Source organism: Pseudophryne corroboree, chromosome 10, assembly GCF_028390025.1.
Source record: "Pseudophryne corroboree isolate aPseCor3 chromosome 10, aPseCor3.hap2, whole genome shotgun sequence".
Taxonomy (NCBI): Eukaryota; Metazoa; Chordata; class Amphibia; order Anura; family Myobatrachidae; genus Pseudophryne; species Pseudophryne corroboree.
In genome coordinates this window covers 78,494,150-78,516,790 of record NC_086453.1, presented here as the reverse complement: position 1 = coordinate 78,516,790, position 22,641 = coordinate 78,494,150, and the positions used below count along the sequence as shown (strand labels likewise).

General features: G+C 45.2%; 1 protein-coding gene across 2 annotated transcripts; it reads right to left on the bottom strand.

The window, feature by feature from the left end:
* Window positions 1-226: 226 nt before the first annotated feature.
* LOC134965025 (uncharacterized) lies at window positions 227-20,440 on the bottom strand. 2 transcript variants are annotated; one of them, XM_063941609.1, is made up of 3 exons: window positions 20,127-20,440; window positions 19,014-19,355; window positions 227-1,496 (listed from the first exon to the last, which is right to left on the bottom strand). In XM_063941609.1, exons 1-3 carry the CDS (start codon window positions 20,164-20,166, stop codon window positions 1,228-1,230), a joined length of 651 nt encoding a protein of 216 aa, XP_063797679.1. In that variant the 5' UTR covers window positions 20,167-20,440; the 3' UTR covers window positions 227-1,227. The 2 variants fall into 2 exon arrangements, with proteins under 2 accessions (XP_063797679.1, XP_063797680.1); XM_063941610.1 differs by having other exon boundaries at window positions 227-1,490.
* Window positions 20,441-22,641: the final 2,201 nt, after the last annotated feature.

Below are 22,641 nucleotides of genomic sequence, written 5' to 3'. Positions count from 1 at the left end.
CTAACGTCTAATAACATACATGTTACAGTACACTTAAGGAGCCCATATCATATTAAATTGATTGACAGAATTATGGTTCACTTAGGTGGAACTTTTGTTTCTCTGATAAGCACGCATATTCATAATTGAGGTCATTGTACACAATAATTGAAGTATTTTACATAGAGACATTGCACAGCATAGTGGGTGTAGTGTGTGGTTTTTTAATAATCACAGGATTGCACTCTGTCTTTCACTTGTCCTTTAATTTATTTTAATATTTCACAGTTACAGGCTTTTTAAGTATATGAAATAAAAGTTATATTTTAAATGTAAAATCAGTTGTATTAGTGCGCCACCTAAGACCAATCTTTTCTTCCTTGTTCCGGGACATGTGAGACATTAAGGAATGAGGAAATAAAACAGATATAGGGAAGAGGTGGATAGACACGGGAGGTAATGAACACAAGTTGAAAAACTTTATATGATGTGGTTTCTTTTATGCTATTATCATACCTCCCAACTTTGGAAGCAGGTGAGGTGGGACATGCCGCGCCGGAGGCGCAGTCTAGTTTGAAAGGGGGTAGTGCTTTGCCAGAAGGGGCGGGGCTTCACCAGAAGGGGTGGGGTCTCACGGCGCGACCACCATTTTCCGTCATTTTAGGGGCATGCCCAGTGCTCCCTAAGCAGCTGGGCAGCCCCCGCCTCTCTCCCTGCACTGTTTAGCGCACGGCATCTAATTCAGCGATCACCGGCTGCTTTGGTAAAAAGTATTTAAAATTTATTTCACATAATCGAAATCCCTAAAGTTTCTGGAGTACTAGGTACCCCAGATTCCCGGCTATTCTCTTTAATTTTCCATACCCCCTACTCCAAATTCCCCTTTTCAACCACTGAGGAAATAACATGGGACTGATATATGTATTGTAGTATGCACTGAGGAGAATCCTAAATGGCCAGTGGAGGCAGGAGGCAATTCACCAGTTTCACCTCTACTGGGAGGCCATATCAAAGAGTTTTTATGTAGTATCGTCATAATGTTTAATATTTAGCTAAATACACATGTCATGATTGAAACAATTAATTCTGCCATGACGACACCATTTTGTTAACCAGCACAGTGGAATAAATTGATTGTTACAATTTCTTCTCTGCATAGTAGACTGCCCTCCCACCCTTGGTGCACATTATTACACCTCTGTGCTCTTGTTGCAGGTGTGTTGCCCACTCTAGTGTTACTGGAAGGGACTATTTTGTGCTGTGTTTGTTTTGCTGAGAGTTTAGCTCCTTTACTGAACCAGTGAGATCATTTAAAGCATCAGTCACTTTCACCAAAGTTTTCTCTATTCGCTCCATTACAGTGGCAAGCTTATTTTGATATTTTAAGCTTTGTTTCATGTGCTGAACCACCATCTGTGTTGATACGGTTGGGTTGGTGTCCTCCTTTCTCTCTCCAGGTATTTCTACTTCTGCATATTCCTCATGAACCTGATGACGTTGCCTTGAATTTTCTGTACCTAAAAACATAAGTGTAGGTATGTGACAAACAAACAAGACTCTCTGCACTAAATGGCACTCAGACCACACTCACATACACAGACAGGCAAAACTTATGTGCCCTACACACTGGGTGATAACACTGCAAGATATGAATGATCTAGTTCATTAATGAACGAGATACTGTTCATATCTTTCAGTGTGGCGGCACCAGCGATGAAAGATGCGCGGCCCCACGCTCGTTCATCGCTGGTGCCCCGTCGCCTGCGCATGCAGGCCAATATGGATGAGATCGTCCATATTTGCCTGCATTGCTATGGAGCTGAGTGACGGGGGGAAGTGAAGAAACGTCACTCCCGTCATCACTGCCCCCCCTCCCCCCGCTGCCGGGGTCGCCCATCTGCCGGGGTATCGGCAGGGTATCGCGGTAACTGTAGGGCCCATTACAAATAATGGGGGTAATTCAAACCTGATCGCTGCTGTGCCTTTTCTCACAGGCTGAAATCAGGTCTGAACTGCGCATGCATATGCATTGCAATGAGCAGGCGTGATGGACCGCAGCAATGGGGAGCGCCGGTCAGCGCCGGGATGGTGCGAAAAATCTGAATGCACCGGCGATCACAAGGAGATTGACGTTTGTGGGTGGCAACTGACCGTTTTTAAGGAGTGTCTGGAAAAACGCAGGAGGGACCAGGCGTTTGGAGGGAGAGGTTCTGATGCCAGCTCCGGCCCCGATCATTGCAGCGGCTGAGTAAGTCCTGGGCTGAGCAAAAACTGCACAAACTTATGTTTCTGCAGCTCTGCTACACATGCGATTGAACACCTGCACACACTCCATACCCTCCCCCTGTAGGTGGCGACTACCTGATCGCAGGGATGCAAAAAATGCACCCTTGCGATCAGGTCTGAATTACCCCCAATATACTGTATGACAAATCAGAAAGATAAATAGACTAATAAACAATAAGGCAACAAGAACAAAAAAATGGGTTGGGTATGGGATACCAGAAGTGAGGATACCGGCATCCCGACTGCCAAAATCCCGGCAGAGGTAAGAAACAAAACTAATCCTAACCCTCCCTTTCCGCAGCCTAACCCTCCCCCCACAGCCTAACCCTAATCCTCTCCCCGCAGCATAACCCTAACCCCCGCAGCTCAACTCTAACACTCCCTTCAGGCAGCCTAACCCTCCCCTCCTGCAGCCTAACCCTAACCCCCCAGCCCAACTCTAACCCTCCCTTCCCGCAGCCTAACCCTCCCTTTCCGCAGCCTAACCCACCCCTCCTGCAGCCTAACCCTCCCCCCACAGCCTAACCCTAATCCTCTCCCTGCAGCATAACCCTAACCCCCGCAGCTCAACTCTAACCCTCCCATCCCGCAGCCTAACCCCTCCCCCCGAAGCCTAACCCTAATCCTCTCCCCGCAGCATAACCCTAACCCCCGCAGCTCAACTCTAACACTCCCTTCAGGCAGCCTAACCCTCCCCTCCTGCAGCCTAACCCTAACCCCCCAGCCCAACTCTAACCCTCCCTTCAGGCAGCCTAACCCTCCCCTCCTGCAGCCTAACCCTATCCCCCCAGCCCAACTTTAACCCTCCCTTCCCGCAGCCTAACCCTAACCCTCCCTTTCCGCAGCCTAACCCACCCCTCCTGCAGCCTAACCCTCCCCCCACAGCCTAACCCTAATCCTCTCCCCACAGCATAACCCTAATCCCCGCAGCTCAACTCTAACACTCCCTTCAGGCAGCCTAACCCTCCCCTCCTGCAGCCTAACCCTAACCCCCCAGCCCAACTCTAACCCTCCCCTCCCACAGCCTAACCCTAACCTCTCCCCCCACAGCCTAACCCTCTCCCCTCAGCCTAACCCTAACCCTCTCCCCCCGCAGGTTAACCCTAATCCCCCCCAGCCCAACCATTAGGTTTTTACTGTACTTGGGGAGTCAAAATTGGGGTTAGGGTTTGGGTAAACCAAGTGGATAAACACTTATTTTGCAATCGTATCCTGTATCGTGCATACACACTGTACAATATCACAACAAACCGGGCAATGTCAGCTGGATCGTATGCGATATTGCATAGAGTGTACGCACCCTTTGTTTTTACGTTTCTATTCAATTATGTCTTCAGGTTTATACCAGCGGTGAAAACTTGTAAGGTTCCTAAAGGTGCATACACACTGGGCACTTTTGCCCAGCGTGTATGTACAGCCATGATGTGAACATCGCTTGGTGGAAAATAGCTCAGTGCATAAACACTGAGTTATTTTCCCAGTGCCCAGCGAAGTTCACGGGGGGTGAAGCATTTTCCATGGTAGGAGACTGTGGAAAGTGCTTCACTCGGCTGTTCAAACATCCCGAAGGACGGCGGCAGGCAGCTATGATGCGGGAGCGCACATCAACGCTCACCGCTCATCGCCCGGCCATACACACTGGCTGAGTTTGAGCTCAAAATCTGCCAGTGTGTATGAACCTTTAGTATCCAGCACAGGATAAAAGATCAGTGTCTTTTTTCGTTGTTTATTATTTGTTAAAAAGTCCCATTCAGTGCTTTGAAAAACCATACGGTAATCATATATAAATATATCAAAATTCAAGCAAGAAAAAAAAAAAAAAAAAGAAAGAAACACAATTAAATATGCACATTTAAATTTATGGACTAATTAGTCAATATATAGTAATAATTATAATACAAACATACATAGAAATAATGCTGATTTTTACCATACAAATAATTAGATATTTGTTTTTCATTTAGTTTTGTTTTCATTTTTTATTTTGCTACAGAGAGACTTGTACAAATGGTTTTGTGTTAAGGTGCATACACACTTGCCGAGAAAGTAAACGACGTCGCTCATTTTCACCCTTCCTGGGCAACGTAGTTTACTTTCTCGGCAAGTGTGTATGCCACCGCCGCGAAGCGATGCGCGGTCCCGCGGGTGCTTAACGACCCTCGCTGTCGGCCATGCATGCAGCTCAATTTGGACTGTCGTCCAAGAGCTGCCTGCACGGCCCGTCCAGGGCCAGATTATGGCTATCTCATTGCTGTGCCCGCTGTTGGTTTGGGGGCATGGCCTAACCGTGGACGTGTGGCCATGCCCCTTATGCAAATTACGGGGATCTTTTTTTGGTGGGAGATTTTGGCCACTCAGCTAGCGGTAAATCCAGAGGGGGGTGTGATCAGTTCGATCGCTCCCCCTTACACACCCACACAGGTAGGAGAAACTGCTCCTGCAAAACCAGAGACCAGCCGGCAAACAGCAGCGTGTGCTGAGTGACTGTAGCACAATGCTGCTGCTGTTGCTGGCAGGAGAGGGAGAGCTTCAGAGCTGGTAAAGAGCTGCTACAGCACGGGGAGGGGGGGGGCTAAAACTGTGGGGCCCGGGGTACGTACCCCCTGGCCCCCCCCAATTACGGAACAACAGAACAACATAGATTAAAGGTAAGAAAGCATTAGATGGTGATATGTCATTACTTCAAACTATATACAGAAGTATAGATTCCAACATGTAAATTGGTATTTCGATAAATAAATTCCAGATCTACTGTATATTTTCATTTAGACCTTGTGATTAAATTTTTAAAATCCACGCTGCTTCTTGCCTACACAGTGTCCTGAAATGATCTGCTCCTCTACTGGTGGCTGCGATATGTTTGAGCCCTATAAGTTTAATGCCACCTGAGTCACTACGGTGAGCCTCCATAAAATGTCTAGGGACACTATTTTGTCTCATATACAATATTTGTTGGAAATATTCCTTTTATGTTCTATAAACCTGGACTTCAAAGGGTGTATCGTACGTACATTATAATACAGCCCACAAGGACAAACAAGCAAATAAATGACATATTGAGTACTACAATTAATAAAACTATCTATAATAAACTCTTTCTTGGATACAGCAGAGCTGTACACAAATCTCCCTGTGTATCAAAATAAAAATAAAAACAAAAATTAAATGTATTCTGCAGCAGGTCAACGACCCCAAACATACAGCCAATATCATTAAAAACTATCTTCAGCGTAAAGAAGAACAAGGACTCCTGGAAGTGATGATATAGCCCCCACAAAGGCCTGATCTCAACATCATCAAGTCTGTTTGGAATTATATGAAGAACCAGAAGGATTTGAGCAAGCCTACATCTACAGAAGATCTGTGGTTAGTTCTCCAAAATGTTTGTAACAACCTCCCTGCCGAGTTCCTTTAAAATCTGTGTGCAAGTGTACCTAGAAGAACTGATGCTATGTTGAAGGCAAAGGGTGATCACACCAAATATTGATTTGATTTAGATTTCTCTTCTGTTCATTCTCTTTGAATTTTGTTAATTGATAAAACTAAACTATTAAAATGTAATTTTTTGCAGCATTTTTTCACCCACATGCCTAAAACTGAGCATGGCTGCATCGCAGGTGGGGGTGCGCGGTGGGCCTAGGAGGGGGCGTGTGGTGGGCCTAGGCACGCCACCAAGTGCACAAAGACGCTCCCATTCACTTTGAATGGGGCGCGTGCGCGTCTACAACGAATGCTCATCCCATTCGTTCCCGGCGGTGCGCACCTAGTCGCAGACGGAGCCATGATTAGCATAGCTCAATCTGTATGTATATATACAGTTTATATATATATAGTGGATCCTCCGGGTAGACCTATCATCTCCTCTAGAGGTTCGCTAGGACAACCCCTGTCCCAATATGTAGATTACCACCTACAACCGGTGGTACAACATACTCCCTATTTTGTTAAGGACACGACAGATTTCATTAACAAACTGACAGAGTTTGGCAGGCCGCCTAGTGATTGTCTCTTGGTGACTCTGGATGTGTCTAGTTTGTACACGAGTATTGATCACACTGACGGCATTGAATCAGTGAGGAAAGCTATTACCACCAGTCCACACTATGCGGGTCCACCAGTTGATTTTTTATTATTATTAATTGAAGTTATTTTGCACAAAAATTATTTTTTGTTTAATAATTCTTTTTATTTACAGTTACATGGTACGGCGATGGGGTCGAACATGGCCCCGTCGTACGCAAATTTATTTATGTATGATTATGAACAAGAAAAGATCATGAATGATTTAATTTTCTCAAATTACATAATTTTTTATGTTATCTGTTCATGCTGTGGACTGGTGGTGAGAAAACTCTTGTAGAATTTGTAGATAAGTTGAACAGCAGGCCTGAATCGATTAGATTCACATATCGTTATAGTCGGGTGAACATGGAGTATCTTGATGTTATGGTGGGGATTGAGAAGGGATGTTTTACCACCAATATTTTCAGGAAACCCACCGATAAAAACACGCTCCTTATGGCGTCCAGTTTTCATCCGCAACCTTTAAAAAAGGGACTTCCCTATTCACAGCTATTAAGGGTGACTCGCATTACATCGGATCGAACCAAACTGCCGGAGGCTCTGGCAAATATGGGGCAGAAGTTTATTGACCGTGGATATAATCCGGTGGAGGTAAAAGAGGCTGTGACCAAGTGTTTGGGACTGAAACGGGAGGATCTATTGATCCCAAAGATCAAACAAGGAGAAGCCGAGCGGCTGGTATTCACAAGTACCTATGCCATCACATCGGGTTTGGTCAAGAAATCGATACTTAAGCATTGGCACATAGTCCAGACTGACCCGTCCTTAAACAGATTCTGCGCCAATACACCCCTCTTCAGCTATAAGAGGAGTAGGAATCTGAAGGAACGTATCTCACATGCTGATGTCAGTCCTGGAACGGTGTCCAATAGCAACTGGCTCAGCTTGCAGAAGGGAGCCTTTAAATGTGGCAGTTGTGCCAACTGCACCTTTATGCTGACGGGGAACGAATTTATACACCCAATATCGGGGGATAAATATGTGTTGAGACACAGGATGACATGTGAAACCCGATATGTGACCTACATCATTGTATGTCCATGTAGAAAGATCTATGTGGGCAAAACGATTCGCATGCTAAAGGAACGAATTTCTATGCATCGGTCTTCAATTAAAAAAGCTCTTCAATCAGTGGAAACTAACACACCACCGGTAGCCAGGCATTTTGCGAGTTGTGGACACAAATTAAAGGACTTTAAGTGTATGCCGTTGGACCATATACCACCGCTTAGGAGAGGCGGTGATCGTAACAAGCTGTTACTGAAACAAGAGAGTCGGTGGATTTACCAATTGAATGCTATGGCCCCAGTAGGGCTAAATGAGGAATTAATTTTGTCTTGTTTTTTGTAAACAAAGATAGGATTTAGGTCTGAATCAGGCCTGCTGTTCAAAGTAGCTGATTTCCTTGAGCGAATACCTTCTCCATATAAGCTATAATGTATACCAATTTACCTATATGGTCGGGATTATTGTCTATATGGGACAACATGAGGGTAAAATAGTGGGGACAAAAAATCCCAACTATAAGATACAGTGTATGACTGATGACATTTATTGATGGGATTACGAATTACTGATATTCAGCCATGCACATTTTGTGAACATAGTATTCAGTGACTCTTGCCATATGTTGTAAATAGACATTTTCGAGGGTAATATGTAGTTTAATGTTTAGAATTTCATGGATGTTGATACTATTGTGTTTCCGTCATTTCTCTTTTTTAAATCCCCGCTGCAGGTGTTGCTAGGCGACGGGGCTCTGTGACCTGGATACGAGGAGACTGGGGGCTGACGTCACTGAAGGCGGATCCCTTGTAAAGGCGGACCAATGAATTTATCTCCGTTCGTCAAAAGGGCGGGGAACACTGGACTCGCGTCACTAAGGGGTGGCACGTTATGACGGTGTCTTCTGTTACCTAGGCGACGGAGTGTACATTGGGAGTGGCCCGGCAACAGGGGACTGAGCCGGATGACATCAGCACTGAGCGCCGCGATGTCCGGGCGGCGGGGCGGACGCGCCTTTCGGCACCAGCTGACGGGGATAATGAGGAGTGTGGAAACAGGTGAGCACGGTGTTTTTAATTATGTAGGGGTTATAAAGTGACAAGGGTAGCAGACTGGCGGTAATAACTCCCCTGACGACGGCGATAGCCGAAACAGCTGTTGGGAGATCAGGCTGGGTAGGACATGGATCCCCAGCACATACAGGATATGTGAGATACTTGACTATATCTGAACTATGTTTACAAAACTGCTGAATTTGCACAGACAAACCCGCTTGTGATGGTATAATATTGCTGAATTTGCACAATAAATGACACAAACTGTTTGACTATTGTGGAGTGCTGGTTTCATCCACAACATAGCCCCAGCTGGAGCCTCATGATGTGGTGATATTCGTACATATATATATATATATATATATATATATATACACACACAGTATATATACACACACACACACACACACACACACACAGTATATATATATATATATATATATATATATATACACACACACACACACACACACACACACACACACACACAGTATATATATTGTAACACTGTAGGGGTGCAAGGTGCCTTTTCCTGGGGAATATGGCCGCACGCAGCAGCTGAGGAACAACACAAGTCCAGTTTCTGGTACAACTGACCCCGGCCAGTTTTATTGAAACAGAAAATAAAACAAACCCCAAAATAAAAATACCTTGCCTGTCCGGCACTAACTAAACATAAGATGTTCCTAACTGTCACTAAACAAAACACAGAGTTCTTCAGTACATACTGTATAGCTTACTTGCATCAGAAAGCGTGTCTCTCACACACAGATCCTGCAGCCTTCCCAGGCAGTCTGCCCATACTAATCAGGTTAGAAGCACTATATCACTCTTACACAGCTGAAACCCTGATTAGCCCTCTGTGAGGCCAAAGACCCGAACTGGGCCCAATGTCTAGAACTCGCCTTATCTCTCTCTCAGAGCCTTTACCCAGCTTTTACAGCAAACTGAAAAGGTTCAGACAAAACAAAAAGCATTTTTCCTAGAAGTTAACATTTTCTAAAACATGTAAGACAAGAACCTGGGACAAATATACCTGCCCTCAAACACTATCCCAGTGTTCTTGTCACATATCCCCCTCCCCTGTTTCGACCTAGGGGCCGGAACACTTGTAGCCCCCAAACAGAAGATGCGAGACAATGCATCTGCGTTGGCCAATTGTGTTCCCGGTCTATGTTCGACAGTAAACTTAAAGTCCTGCAACGCTAGAAACCATCTAGTTACACGAGCATTCTTGCCTCTATTTACATACATCCATTTTAAAGGGGCATGGTCTGTCACTAGTCTGAATTGTCTACCCAAGAGGTAATATCTCAAGGTATCTAGTGCCCACTTAATGGCCAAAGCCTCCTTTTCCACAATGGCATACCTTTTTTCATGCTCATTGAGTTTCCTACTCAAATAAATGATAGGGTGTTCGTCCCCATCTCTGGTTTGGGACAGCACAGCACCTATCCCTACCTCTGAGGCATCTGTCTGTACCACAAATTCTTTTGAAAAATCTGGTGTTATCAACACCGGTTGTGAACACAAAGCCACTTTTAACGCTTGGAACGCCTTTTCTGCATCAGGGTTCCATTTCACCACATTTGACTGCTTCCCTTTGGTAAGGTCTGACAACGGCACCGCTGTGGTCGCAAAATTAGGAATAAACCGTCTATAGTACCCAGTAATTCCCAAAAAAGCCCTTACCTGTTTTTTATTCACTGGACGAGGCCAGTTTTGAATAGCATCAACTTTATTCAATTGGGGCCTAATCAGACCTCTGCCTATGGTGAAGCCCAAGTATTTGACCTCCTCCATTGCGAGGCAGCACTTCTTTGGGTTAGCAGTTAACCCTGCCTCTCTGATTGAGTCCAGTACTGCTTGTACTTTAACCAAATGGGACCCCCAGTCTGTACTGTGAATTACCACATCATCCAAATAGGCAGCTGCATATTTTCTATGGGGCCTCAAAATTTTATCCATCGCCCGTTGAAAGGTTGCTGGAGCCCCATGCAACCCAAAGGGTAACATCTTATACTGGTACAGCCCCTCCGGAACCGAAAAGGCTGTTTTTTCTTTGGCGCTATCAGATAAAGGTATTTGCCAGTAACCTTTGGTCAGGTCCAATGTGGTGAGAAACCTGGCTGTTCCCAGCCTTTCTACAAGCTCATCCACACGGGGCATGGGGTATGCGTCAAACTTGGACACCTCATTTAATTTACGAAAGTCATTACAGAAGCGTATGCTACCGTCGGGCTTCGGGATGAGCACTATGGGACTGGACCACTCACTGTTAGACTCCTCTATGACTCCAAGTTCTAACATGGTTTTAACTTCCTTAGAAATAGCTTCTCGCTGAGCTTCAGGAATCCTATATGGCTTTAAATGAACCCTGACCCCTGGTTCTGTGACAATGTCATGTTTTATTATGGTCGTTCGGCCAGGCAGCTCTGAAAATACCTCCCTATTTTGGATGAGAAATTCTTTAACCTGATTGTTCTGATCAGCTGATAATGTCTCTGACACCTTCACTGCGGGAAGCAACCGGGGTGAAGACACCGAAGGGCAAGGCTCCGCTGACAGAGACAACCTATCTTTCCAGGGTTTGATTAAGTTAACATGGTAGATCTGTTCGGGTTTTCTCTTTCCCGGCTGGTATACTTTGTAATTAACCTCATTCACTTTTTCCCTAATCTCAAATGGACCCTGCCATTTAGCTAGGAATTTGCTTTCCACAGTGGGTACCAAAACAAGAACTCTATCTCCAGGAGCAAATTCCCGTATCTTGGCACTCCGGTTATAGACCCTCTGTTGAGCACTTTGGGCCTGTTCCATGTGCTCTCTGACAACAGGTACCACGGCTGCAATCCTATCCTGCATTTGTGTTACATGCTCAATAACGCTTCTATAAGGAGTGGGCTGTCCTTCCCACGTCTCTTTGGCAATATCCAACAGCCCTCTGGGGTGTCTACCATACAACAAATCAAATGGAGAAAACCCCGTAGAGGACTGAGGAACTTCTCTGATGGCCATTAACAAGTAGGGCAACAAACAATCCCAGTTTTTCCCATCTCTCTCAACAACCTTTTTTAACATACTTTTTAATGTTTTATTAAACCTTTCCACCAACCCGTCAGTTTGGGGATGGTAGATGGACGTCCTGAGGTGAGTGACCTTAAATAACTTGCACAACTCTTTCATGATCCTTGACATAAATGGAGTACCTTGGTCAGTCAAAATTTCTTTTGGTATTCCCACTCTACTAAATACCTGCACCAGCTCCCTAGCTATCGCCTTGGTTGTGATAGTGCGTAAAGGGACAGCCTCAGGATATCGAGTGGCATAGTCCATAATTACCAGGATATACTGATGGCCCCGAGCAGACTTTAACAAGGGCCCCACGAGATCCATGGCTATTCTGTCAAACGGGACCTCTATAATAGGCATGGGAACTAGTGGGCTCCTGAAATGGGGTCTAGGGGCATGATACTGGCATTCAGGACAGGAAGAACAATATTCAGACACTTCTTTATAAACCCCTGGCCAAAAGAACCTTTGTAAAACTCTTTCAGTGGTTTTTTCTGCCCCTAAATGTCCTGCGGTAACGTGACTATGAGCTAAATCTAGTACCGTTCTCCGATAAGGCTGGGGAACTACCAGCTGTACCACCACATCCTCACCCCTTTTGACAATGTGGTACAAGAGCTCATTACAGATGGCCATGTGGGGATACGTAACCCTGTCACCTGGTACCACAGGTTCCCCATTAACAATCTTAACATTCTCTCTAGCCTTTATTAAGGTAGGATCCTTTAACTGTTCAGACGCAAACAGATCCTTCTTTACCTCCAGGTCTGGCACGCTTTCAGTTCTAACTACTATGTCTCTGTTCCCGGCAAGAGGGTCCTCACTGGACTCCCCATCTGTCACTTCCCCACCCAAACTAGCAAAAGGCAAAGGGCCAGAAAGTTCCGAAGACCCACGTACATCCATAAAATCACCGGTATTATCAACTGGCTTTTTACTTCTCACATCTGTTGATAACCGTGATTCCCACAGTTTCCAAAAATGAGGAAAATCCCTCCCTATTATGGCCTCATGCACCAAGGTAGGGACCAGTCCCACTTTAACCATTGCTGACCCACAACAAGTTTCTATATTCACCTCAGCAGTGGCATAATGTTGGGTATCCCCATGTATGCAAGTTACCCCAATAGGTATTTGCTGGACCTTTAAGGGGTTCACTAACCCAGCTTTCACGAGGGTAACTAAACTTCCTGAATCTAGCAAGGCCTCTACCCGGTTACCTTCTAAGAACACATCACACATTTGTTTTTCCAGCTCAGGTGAAGGTACCACAGTACAGGCTAACCTAGCAAAGAAAGACATTCTGCGACATTCAAAGGCAGCATCACATTGCATGGGTTCTTGCGTGACTGGGCAATTGGCAATAACATGACCTGGCATACCACACCTAAAACATTTAATTACACGATTATCAACCCATTTGGGCAGCATAGACCGTTCTAGCCCCATTGGCCTGTTTCCAGGGCCAGTGTTTACAGTCTCTCCAGCCTTGCGTTCTCTTAACCGCCCAGCAACGTTTTCCCACGGAACAGTCTTACCAGTCTTTACTGAAGGGCGCTGTCGAGGATCTATGGGTTGCTGGGTGGTCATCAGTAGTTCCTCTGCTGCCAAATACCTCTCTACCATGTCCACTAATTGGTCAGCAGTACCCGGGTTTCCATGGCTCACCCACTTGCGCAGGACCATGGGCAAAGATCTCAAGTAGCGGTCCATGACGACTCTTTCCACCATCTGGGGACCAGTTAATGTCTCTGGCTGTAGCCATTTTTTTGTTAGCTGAATAAGGTCGTGCATCTGGGAGCGCGGAGGCTTCTCCATGGCGTACAGCCAACGGTGCACCCGTTGTGCTCGTACTGACAGCGTGACTCCCAGGCGGGTCAGGATCTCAGTCTTTAGTTTATCATAGTCCCGAGCCTCAGCAGGGCTTAAATCAAAGTAAGCTTTTTGGGGCTCACCTGACAGGAAAGGTGCCAGCAGACTGGCCCACTGTGCTTTCGGCCAGTTCTCACGCTCGGCAGTCCTTTCAAACGTGGTCAGATAGGCCTCCACATCATCAGCCTCTGTCATTTTCTGCAGGAAGTGACTGGCTCGTATAGAACTAGAGCTGGTTGGAGCACTGACGGCCACATCTCCAACCCGAGCTGCAAGTCTCTGCACCACTTCTGCTAAGGCCTCTCTATCCTGACGCTGTTGCCTGTAAAGTTCATCAACAACTGCCTGCTGTTGTCTCTTATTTTCCTCCATTGCCACCTGCTGCTGTCTTATATTTTCCTCCATTGCCACCTGCTGCTGTCTGTTGGCCTCCTGCTGTAGTCTCCAATTTTCCTCCATTGCCACCTGCTGCTGTCGGTTGGCCTCCTGCTGAGCCGCTGTAGCTTGCAGCAAGGCTTTAAGCAGATCCTCCATGTCAACAGATTTTTCAGGCGGCTTTGTAGCTGCTTTCACCCAGGACATATATCAAACCCTCAGGGGTGAGTCTCAGTAACTTCACACTGGGCTGTATCTGCATAAACCACCGTTTTCTGCAGGCCTCACAAAGCTGCTGCTTTCACTTATGCGAGAGGTAGCGAGATCGATGCTCGCATTCTCCACCAAGTTGTAACACTGTAGGGGTGCAAGGTGCCTTTTCCTGGGGAATATGGCCGCACGCAGCAGCTGAGGAACAACACAAGTCCAGTTTCTGGTACAACTGACCCCGGCCAGTTTTATTGAAACAGAAAATAAAACAAACCCCAAAATAAAAATACCTTGCCTGTCCGGCACTAACTAAACATAAGATGTTCCTAACTGTCACTAAACAAAACACAGAGTTCTTCAGTACATACTGTATAGCTTACTTGCATCAGAAAGCGTGTCTCTCACACACAGATCCTGCAGCCTTCCCAGGCAGTCTGCCCATACTAATCAGGTTAGAAGCACTATATCACTCTTACACAGCTGAAACCCTGATTAGCCCTCTGTGAGGCCAAAGACCCGAACTGGGCCCAATGTCTAGAACTCGCCTTATCTCTCTCTCAGAGCCTTTACCCAGCTTTTACAGCAAACTGAAAAGGTTCAGACAAAACAAAAAGCATTTTTCCTAGAAGTTAACATTTTCTAAAACATGTAAGACAAGAACCTGGGACAAATATACCTGCCCTCAAACACTATCCCAGTGTTCTTGTCACAATATATATATATATATATATATATGTGCACCGGACATTTTTCGGGTTTTGTGTTTTGGTTTTGGATTCGGTTCCGCGGCCATGTTTTGGATTTGGATGCGTTTTGGCAAAACCTCCCTGAAATTTGTTTGGGGGATTCGGGTGTTTTTTTTTTTCAAAAAACACTCAAAAACAGCTTAAATCATAGAATTTGGGGGTCATTTTGATCCCATAGTATTATTAACCTCAATAACCATAATTTCCACTCATTTCCAGTCTTTTCTGAACACCTCACACCTCACAATATTATTTTTAGTCCTACAATTTGCACCGAAGTCGCTGGATGACTAAGCTAAGCGACCCAAGCGGTCGGCACAAACACCTGGCCCATCTAGGAGTGGCACTGCAGTGTCAGACAGGATGGCACTTAAAATAATTGGCCCCAAACATCACATGATGCAAAGATAAATTAAAGAAAGAAGAGGTGCAAGATGGAATTGTCCTTGGACCCTCCCACCCACCCTTATGTTGTATAAACAGGACATGCACACTTTAACAAACCCATCATTTCAGCAACAGGGTCTGCCACACGACTGTGACTGAAATGACTGGTTGGTTTGGTCCCCCACCAAAAAAGAAGCAATCAATCTCTCCTTGCACAAACTGAGAGGCAAAATGTCCAACTCCTCCTCATCGTCCGATTCCTCACCCCTTTCACTGTGTATATCCCCCTCCTCACAGATTATTAATTTGTCCCCACTGGAATCCACCATCTCAGGTCCCTGTGTACTTTCTGGAGGCAATTACTGGTGAATGTCTCCACAGAGGAATTGATTATAATTCATTTTGATGAACATCATCTTCTCCACATTTTCTGGAAGTAACCTCGTACGCCGATTGCTGACAAGGTGACCGGCTGCACTAAACACTCTTTCGGAGTACACACTGGAGGAGGGCAATTTAGGTAAAATAAAGCCAGTTTGTGCAAGGGCCTCCAAATTGCCTCTTTTTCCTGCCAGTATACGTACTGACTGTCTGACGTGTCTACTTGGATGCGGTCACTCATATAATCCTCCACCATTCTTTCAATGGTGACAGAATCATATGCAGTGACAGTAGACGACATGTCAGTAATCGTTTGCAGGTCCTTCAGTCCAGACCAGATGTCAGCACTCACTCCAGATTGCCCTGCATCACCGCCAGCGGGTGGGCTCGGAATTCTTAGCCTTTTCCTCGCAGCCCCAGTTGCGAGAGAATGTGAAGGAGGAGCTGTTGACGGGTCACGTTCCGCTTGACTTGACAAGTGTCTCACCAGCAGGTCTTTGCACCTCTGCAGACTTGTGTCTGCCAGAAAGAGAGATACAACGTAGGTTTTAAATCTAGGATCGAGCACGGTGGCCAAAATGTGGTGCTCTGATTTCAACAGATTGACCACCCGTGAATCCTGGTTAAGCGAATTAAGGGCTCCATCCACAAGTCACACATGCCTAGCGGAATCGCTCAGTTTTAGCTCCTCCTTCAATCTCTTCAGCTTCTTCTGCAAAAGCCTGGTGAGGGGAATGACCTGACTCAGGCTGGCAGTGTCTGAACTGACTTCACGTGTGGCAAGTTCAAAGGGTTGCAGAACCTTGCACAACGTTGAAATCATTCTCCACTGCGCATGAGTCAGGTGCTTTCCCCCTCCTTTGCCTATATCATAGGTAGCTGTATAGGCTTGAATGGCCTTTTGCTGCTCCTCCATCCTCTGAAGCATATAGAGGGTTGAATTCCACCTCGTTACCACCTCTTGCTTCAGATGATGGCGGGGCAGGTTCAGGAGTGTTTGCTGGTGCTCCAGTCTTCGGCACGCGGTGGCTGAATGCCGAAAGTGGCCCGCAATTCTTCGGGCCACCGACAGCATCTCTTGCACGCCCCTGTCATTTTTAAAAAAATTCTGCACTGTCCTCCTACTATATACTGCGCACAACTACAATGCAGCACAGATATGGATAGTATACTTGACGACACAGAGGTAGAGCAATGGACTACTGTCCCTTACTGCTATATATATATATATATATATATATATATATACTGGTGGTCAGCACAATTCTGCACTGTCCTCCTACTATATACTGCGCACAACTACAATGCAGCACAGATATGGATAGTATACTTGACAACACAGAGGTAGAGCAATGGACTACTGTACCGTACTGCTATATATATACTGGTGGTCAGCAAAATTCTGCACTGTCCTCCTACTATATACTGCGCACAACTACAATGCAGCACAGATATGGATAGTATACTCGATGACACAGAGGTAGAGCAATGGACTACTGTACCGTACTGCTATATATATATATAGACTACAACCCCTGAGGAAGTCCCAAGAAAGCTGTTAAAGGGACGAAACGCGTTGGGCCAGCTTCCGCTACCTCTCCAACTACCTATATAACAGATAAGCCTATTATTGATTTTTAAATTGTACGATTCCATTTTTTATGTATGTGTGTGATTAAAATTTTGAAAAAACTATATCACACTATTAGCTTCCCCTTTTTTTTCCTTCTGTGTTTTTTTCATGAGAAAAAAACTTTCTCTATAGAGGTACCAGATTAGGTCATTGATCGCCTCATATGAGCAGCATTTACAAAAAGGAGTGAGTCACTATCTTCTTTTTATTATTTTATTATTCTTTTTAACCACTGAGGTGTGATTTTGATTATCTATATTAGAAATCACAAGAAATATAGTGGTTTATAGAAACACTATAGGCACAGAGCACTTCATATATAAAATACATTATTTTTCACAAATACGGCACAAGTCACTTTATAAATAGTAAGAGCATTCTTACTGACACATCTTCTCCTTCTGCCTATGTAAATTGTGTTCTAACACCCCGCCGAGGGCGTTTATACATGGAGTAAGAAGACAAGGGGAGATGACCTATTAAAGACACCACTACAGGCACTATTTGATCATATTTCCGGTACGCATATATATATATGTCATTTTCTGGTTATACACAGATGGAAGTGTCTACACCCAAGCACTGAAGGCGCAGAGACTTTATCCCTATTTGAATATATATAGATATATATATATATATATATACTGGTGGTCAGCAAAGTCTGCACTGTCCTCCTACTATATACTGCACACAACTACAATGTAGCACAGATATGGATAGTATACTTGACGACACAGAGGTAGAGCAATGGACTACTGTACCGTACTGCTATATATATATATATATATATATATATATATATATATACTGGTGGTCAGCAAAATTCTGCACTGTCCTCCTACTATATACTGCGCACAACTACAATGCAGCACAGATATGGATAGTATACTTGACGACACAGAGGTAGAGCAATGGACTACTGTACCGTACTGCTGTATATATATATATATATATATACTTGTGGTCAGCAAAATTCTGCACTGTCCTCCTACTATATACTGCACACAACTACATTGCAGCACAGATATGGATAGTATACTTGACGACACAGAGGTAGAGCAATGGACTACTGTACCGTACTGCTATTTATGTACTGGTGGTCAGCAAAATTATGCACTCTCCTCCTACTATATACTGCGCACAACTACAATGCAGCACAGATATGGATAGTATACTTGACGACACAGAGGTAGAGCAATGGACTACTGTACCGTACTGCTATATATATACTGGTGGTCAGCAAAATTCTGCACTCTCCTCCTACTATATACTGCGCACAACTACAATGCAGCACAGATATGGATGCATAGTATACTTGACGACACAGAGGTAGAGCAATGGACAACTGTACTGTACTGCTATACATATACTGGTGATCAGCAAAATTCTGCACTGTCCTCCTACTATATACTGCGCACAACTACAATGCAGCACAGATATGGAGCGTTTTCAGGCAGAGAACGTAGATATTTGCAGCACACTGAGCACAGATATTTGCAGCACACTGAACACAGAAACTGAGAGAACGCAGCCACGTCCTCTCGCTATCATCTCCAATGCACGAGTGAAAATGGCTGCGACGCGTGGCTCTTTATATGCAATACGAATCTCGTGAGAATACGACAGCGGGACGATGACGTTCGGCGCGTTCGTGTTAACTGAGCAAGGCGGAAAGATCCGAGGCTGCCTCGGAACCATGTTAAATAGGTTAAATTCGGGGGGGGGGTTCGGATCTCGTGGAACCGAACCCGCTCAACTCTAATATATATATAGTACGGCTGGTGTCGTGCACAACCACCAAACTCGGACTTCATTACGTCCTGGCCAATATCTTTGGTTTGTTTAAATATTTAAATATTCAACATGTTTATTGTATAATTTAAATATCTAAAACAATATATAAAATCTAGCAAGGTGTTGCATACTTACCAAGTACAGTCAAATGTGCTGTGTACTGTAACAGATCGTCCGCCTGGATCTCGACTGTGTAAGGACCCTCAAAGTCTTTCTGGAGATTTACAATCTGCATAGAGCCATTAGTAAACCCAATGGCTTCCTTAAAGTAACGTCTCCCTTGAATTGTGGGAAAGCCTTCTTGCAGCCTAAAAATTTGATTGTCAGCATTTGTATCACTTCCTCTGTACCAATCCAAGAATCTGATGCTCCCCTGGACACCAGTGACAATAAATGTGACAGAGCCATTTATCCACGGTCGAGGTGGGCTCAGCTCAATGCGCCCAACGGCCGGATCCATCCATACGGCAAGAACAGCTGCAACAGACAATAAAATTAGGAGCACACACACACTGTAAATAGATAGATTGATAGATAAATAGATAGATAAACCTTAAGGCCAGTATCACAGACCGCTCAGCACACATCTCTCCCCCCGCTCAGCACAGCGCGATGTGCAGGCCAATCTAGCACCGGCGACAGCAACGCGTGGAGCTGCGCATCGCTATCACTGAGGGGCAAACACACGGAGAGATCCGTGCTTAACTTCTAAGCAATCTAGCCAGATTGCTTAGAATTTAAGCACGGATCTCTCCATGTGTACCCCCACCCCCCGAATCTCTCCATGTGTACCCCCCTTTACTCTTGGCCTAATAAGAATGAAAATGACACATTTGAGCTCATTGTACGTTGAGTGTTTGTTTGCACTCTCATATCTGAAAAACAGAACCAAAGAAAACACTCCCTATATATGGATTAATATACGGATAGTTTAATTACTGGTATGCTGTGGACCAGAACCAAGGGCCAAATTCACTAGCTAGTTCCACTGTCATCTTTTTATTCTATTTGTTCTTCTATCCCCAGAGCTCAGCTAGACATGGGAGGGGTGTCCGTCATCAATCAGTAATACAGAACTTAGTGTATACTATAATATATAATCTAACATAAAACATAACAGACTACCTTTCCAAGCTTTCTTTTAAGAGACTGTAATAATGCATGGCAGATCTCAGGCATCCGCCATAACTATTATACTGCAGCCTCTCTCAGGGCTTTGTCACCTGTGTGTTCTAATGTGTCAGTTACCTGTCAGGAGAAGGAGCCCCGGGGTCATTGCAGTCACCATCTCTCTTATTGTGGGCAGCTGGTAGTGCAGTAAAGGTAGTTTCCCGAAGCTGTTTGTTTGATTTCACTTCGGTGCAGTGTTTCCACTTACAAATTCCAGAGTTCCTGGTCTCTACTCGCTGTCTTCTGGTCCAAATTTTACTATAAATTACCTTGTCACAATATTCAGTCTGCAAATAAGTTAGAGTGATAGACTACAGCATACACTATCCAACTCTATCCCTTGCACAATACCCTGTGCTGTCCACACCTCCTCTTCATATTCAAGTTCTCCTCTCCTCCCCTGTCACCTGAGACTGCCCTCCTCCTCTTACTCATCCCCTGTCCTGTCACCATCAGCTCCCCACCCCGTCATCTCTTCACCCAGTCCTCTTACTCATTCTGTTATTCTGTTACTGTGGATGAAATTACTGTACAGTAGGAAAGAAAAGAAGACGTTAAAATAAAATTAATTCCTTTCATATCCACTATTCTATCTCTTGTATTGCAAGAAAATTAATGGTATCTTGATATTCAACACAGAATTACAAAGCCGTGTATAGTCTAGAATATTATTTAAACAATACTCATGTATCATACATTTATTATGGGCCATAATTGCACCTTTTAAGGAGAACATACTGTTAAATTCTAATACTGTATTTTGCAGCTCCAATCCATGACCAAGATGAAAATATAAAATTAATAATTCTTTCTCATTAAATCACACAACACATAAAGGAAAAAAGATTATTTTAGTGTGTACTAAATAACTGTAATGTATAGCTGGCAAAGAATACTAAACAACAGATGCAAAGTCATTGTAGATCTTATGCTGGGCATACAGATGTAGCCAAGCTCATTGTGGCTACATCTTACTGCGATCGTGCCTTGTTAGGCGTAACCGCGTTTACGTCTGGGGTGCGTGCACTCCTTAGATGCGCATGTGCCCCATTCGCATGAATGGGAGCAGCAAACGCCGCAGCTCGGCGCTGCTAGGTGTGCCAAGAGTGCACATTTACCACAGATATAGCCAGTGTCGGACTGGGGCATGCAGGGCCCACCGGGGGAACGCAGTGGTAGGGGCCTATGTTAGGGGTTTGGCCAGTCTGCAGAGGGGGTATGACCTGCCACCTCATTGGTTTGACTAACTATTAGAGAGTGCAACGTCTGGGCCCCTTCATAAATATACACAGTAAATTCAGCCGCTGCATGCATGATAATATACCAGATCATACTTGCCTACTCTCCCGGAATGGCCGGGAGGCTCCCGAAAATCGGGTGACCCTCCCGGTCCCCCGGAAGAGCAGGCAAGTCTCCCGATTCGTGGGGTCCCCCCTGCCCGTCCGCCCACTTAGTGTGTAAAGTGGGCGGTCCGGGCAGTTGATGACGCGATTCTTGCTGAATCGCGTCATCATAGCCACGCCCCCTGCAGTGTAATGCCGGCGATCGCGGCATTACAGAGCGGGGGGCGTGGCTTAAAAATAGGCTTCGTCATGACCCCGCCCCCGGCCCGCCCTTACTCCGCCCCCGTCCCGCCTTCGGTCCACCCCCTTCTCGACGTCACAGCCTCCCCTGGCCGCCCTCTGAGCTGACCTGGCTGCTCTCTCCCGCAGAGAGCAGCCAGAATGTAGGTAAGCCTGTACCAGATTACTTATCAGCAATACACTGTAGAAAACACACCATAGTCCGGTATAAGGTGACATATGTATAATGTATAATTCAAGTGCACAGTCTGGAACCTGATCCTTAGAGCAGGAGGTGGGGCCCACCGAGGGTTTCCCCTGTACCCCTGTGGGCCAGTCCAAGCCTGGATATAGCCACAATGAGCGTGGCTACTGTACATCTATACATGCTACAATTATCTGGCCAATCCGCTGATATTGGCAGTGTGTATGTTGCCGAATGACCAGAAAATATTGATTCGTCGAATCATCCAGAATGCCCCTCCGATTCAATATTGTCAAGTGTCATGTCAGTCGCATCGGGCAGTGTATGTCCTACCGCGGCAGGTGGACAGACATTTCCCCTGTTCCTTCACATGGGAAGGAACAGGGGAAATGTATCCTCCCCAGGGGCAGAGCGCCAATGTCACATGATGAAATATCTCACAGTGTATGTCCCGCATACCGGCAGGGTCAGATAATAATGCCTGCCGGTCTGACTGTGTATGCCCAGTATTAGATGTTAGTTTTTAAAATATTTAGTTGTCTAAGTAGTACATTAATAAAACATTATGGAGATTCCACGATTTAGTAAAGTCTTGTGAATGTTCTTTATAAGTTTACACATCACATTTTAGCGTCCTTGATAGCAATCCAACTGGGAATCACAATAAACCAGGGATGGGGAACCTTCGGCCCTCCAGTTGTTGTTGAACTACACGTCCCAGCATGTCCTGCAACAGTTTTAGCATGGCCAAATAGCAAAACTGTAGCAATACATGCTGGTATGTGTAGTTTAACAACAGCTGGAGGGCCAAAGGTTCCCCACCCCT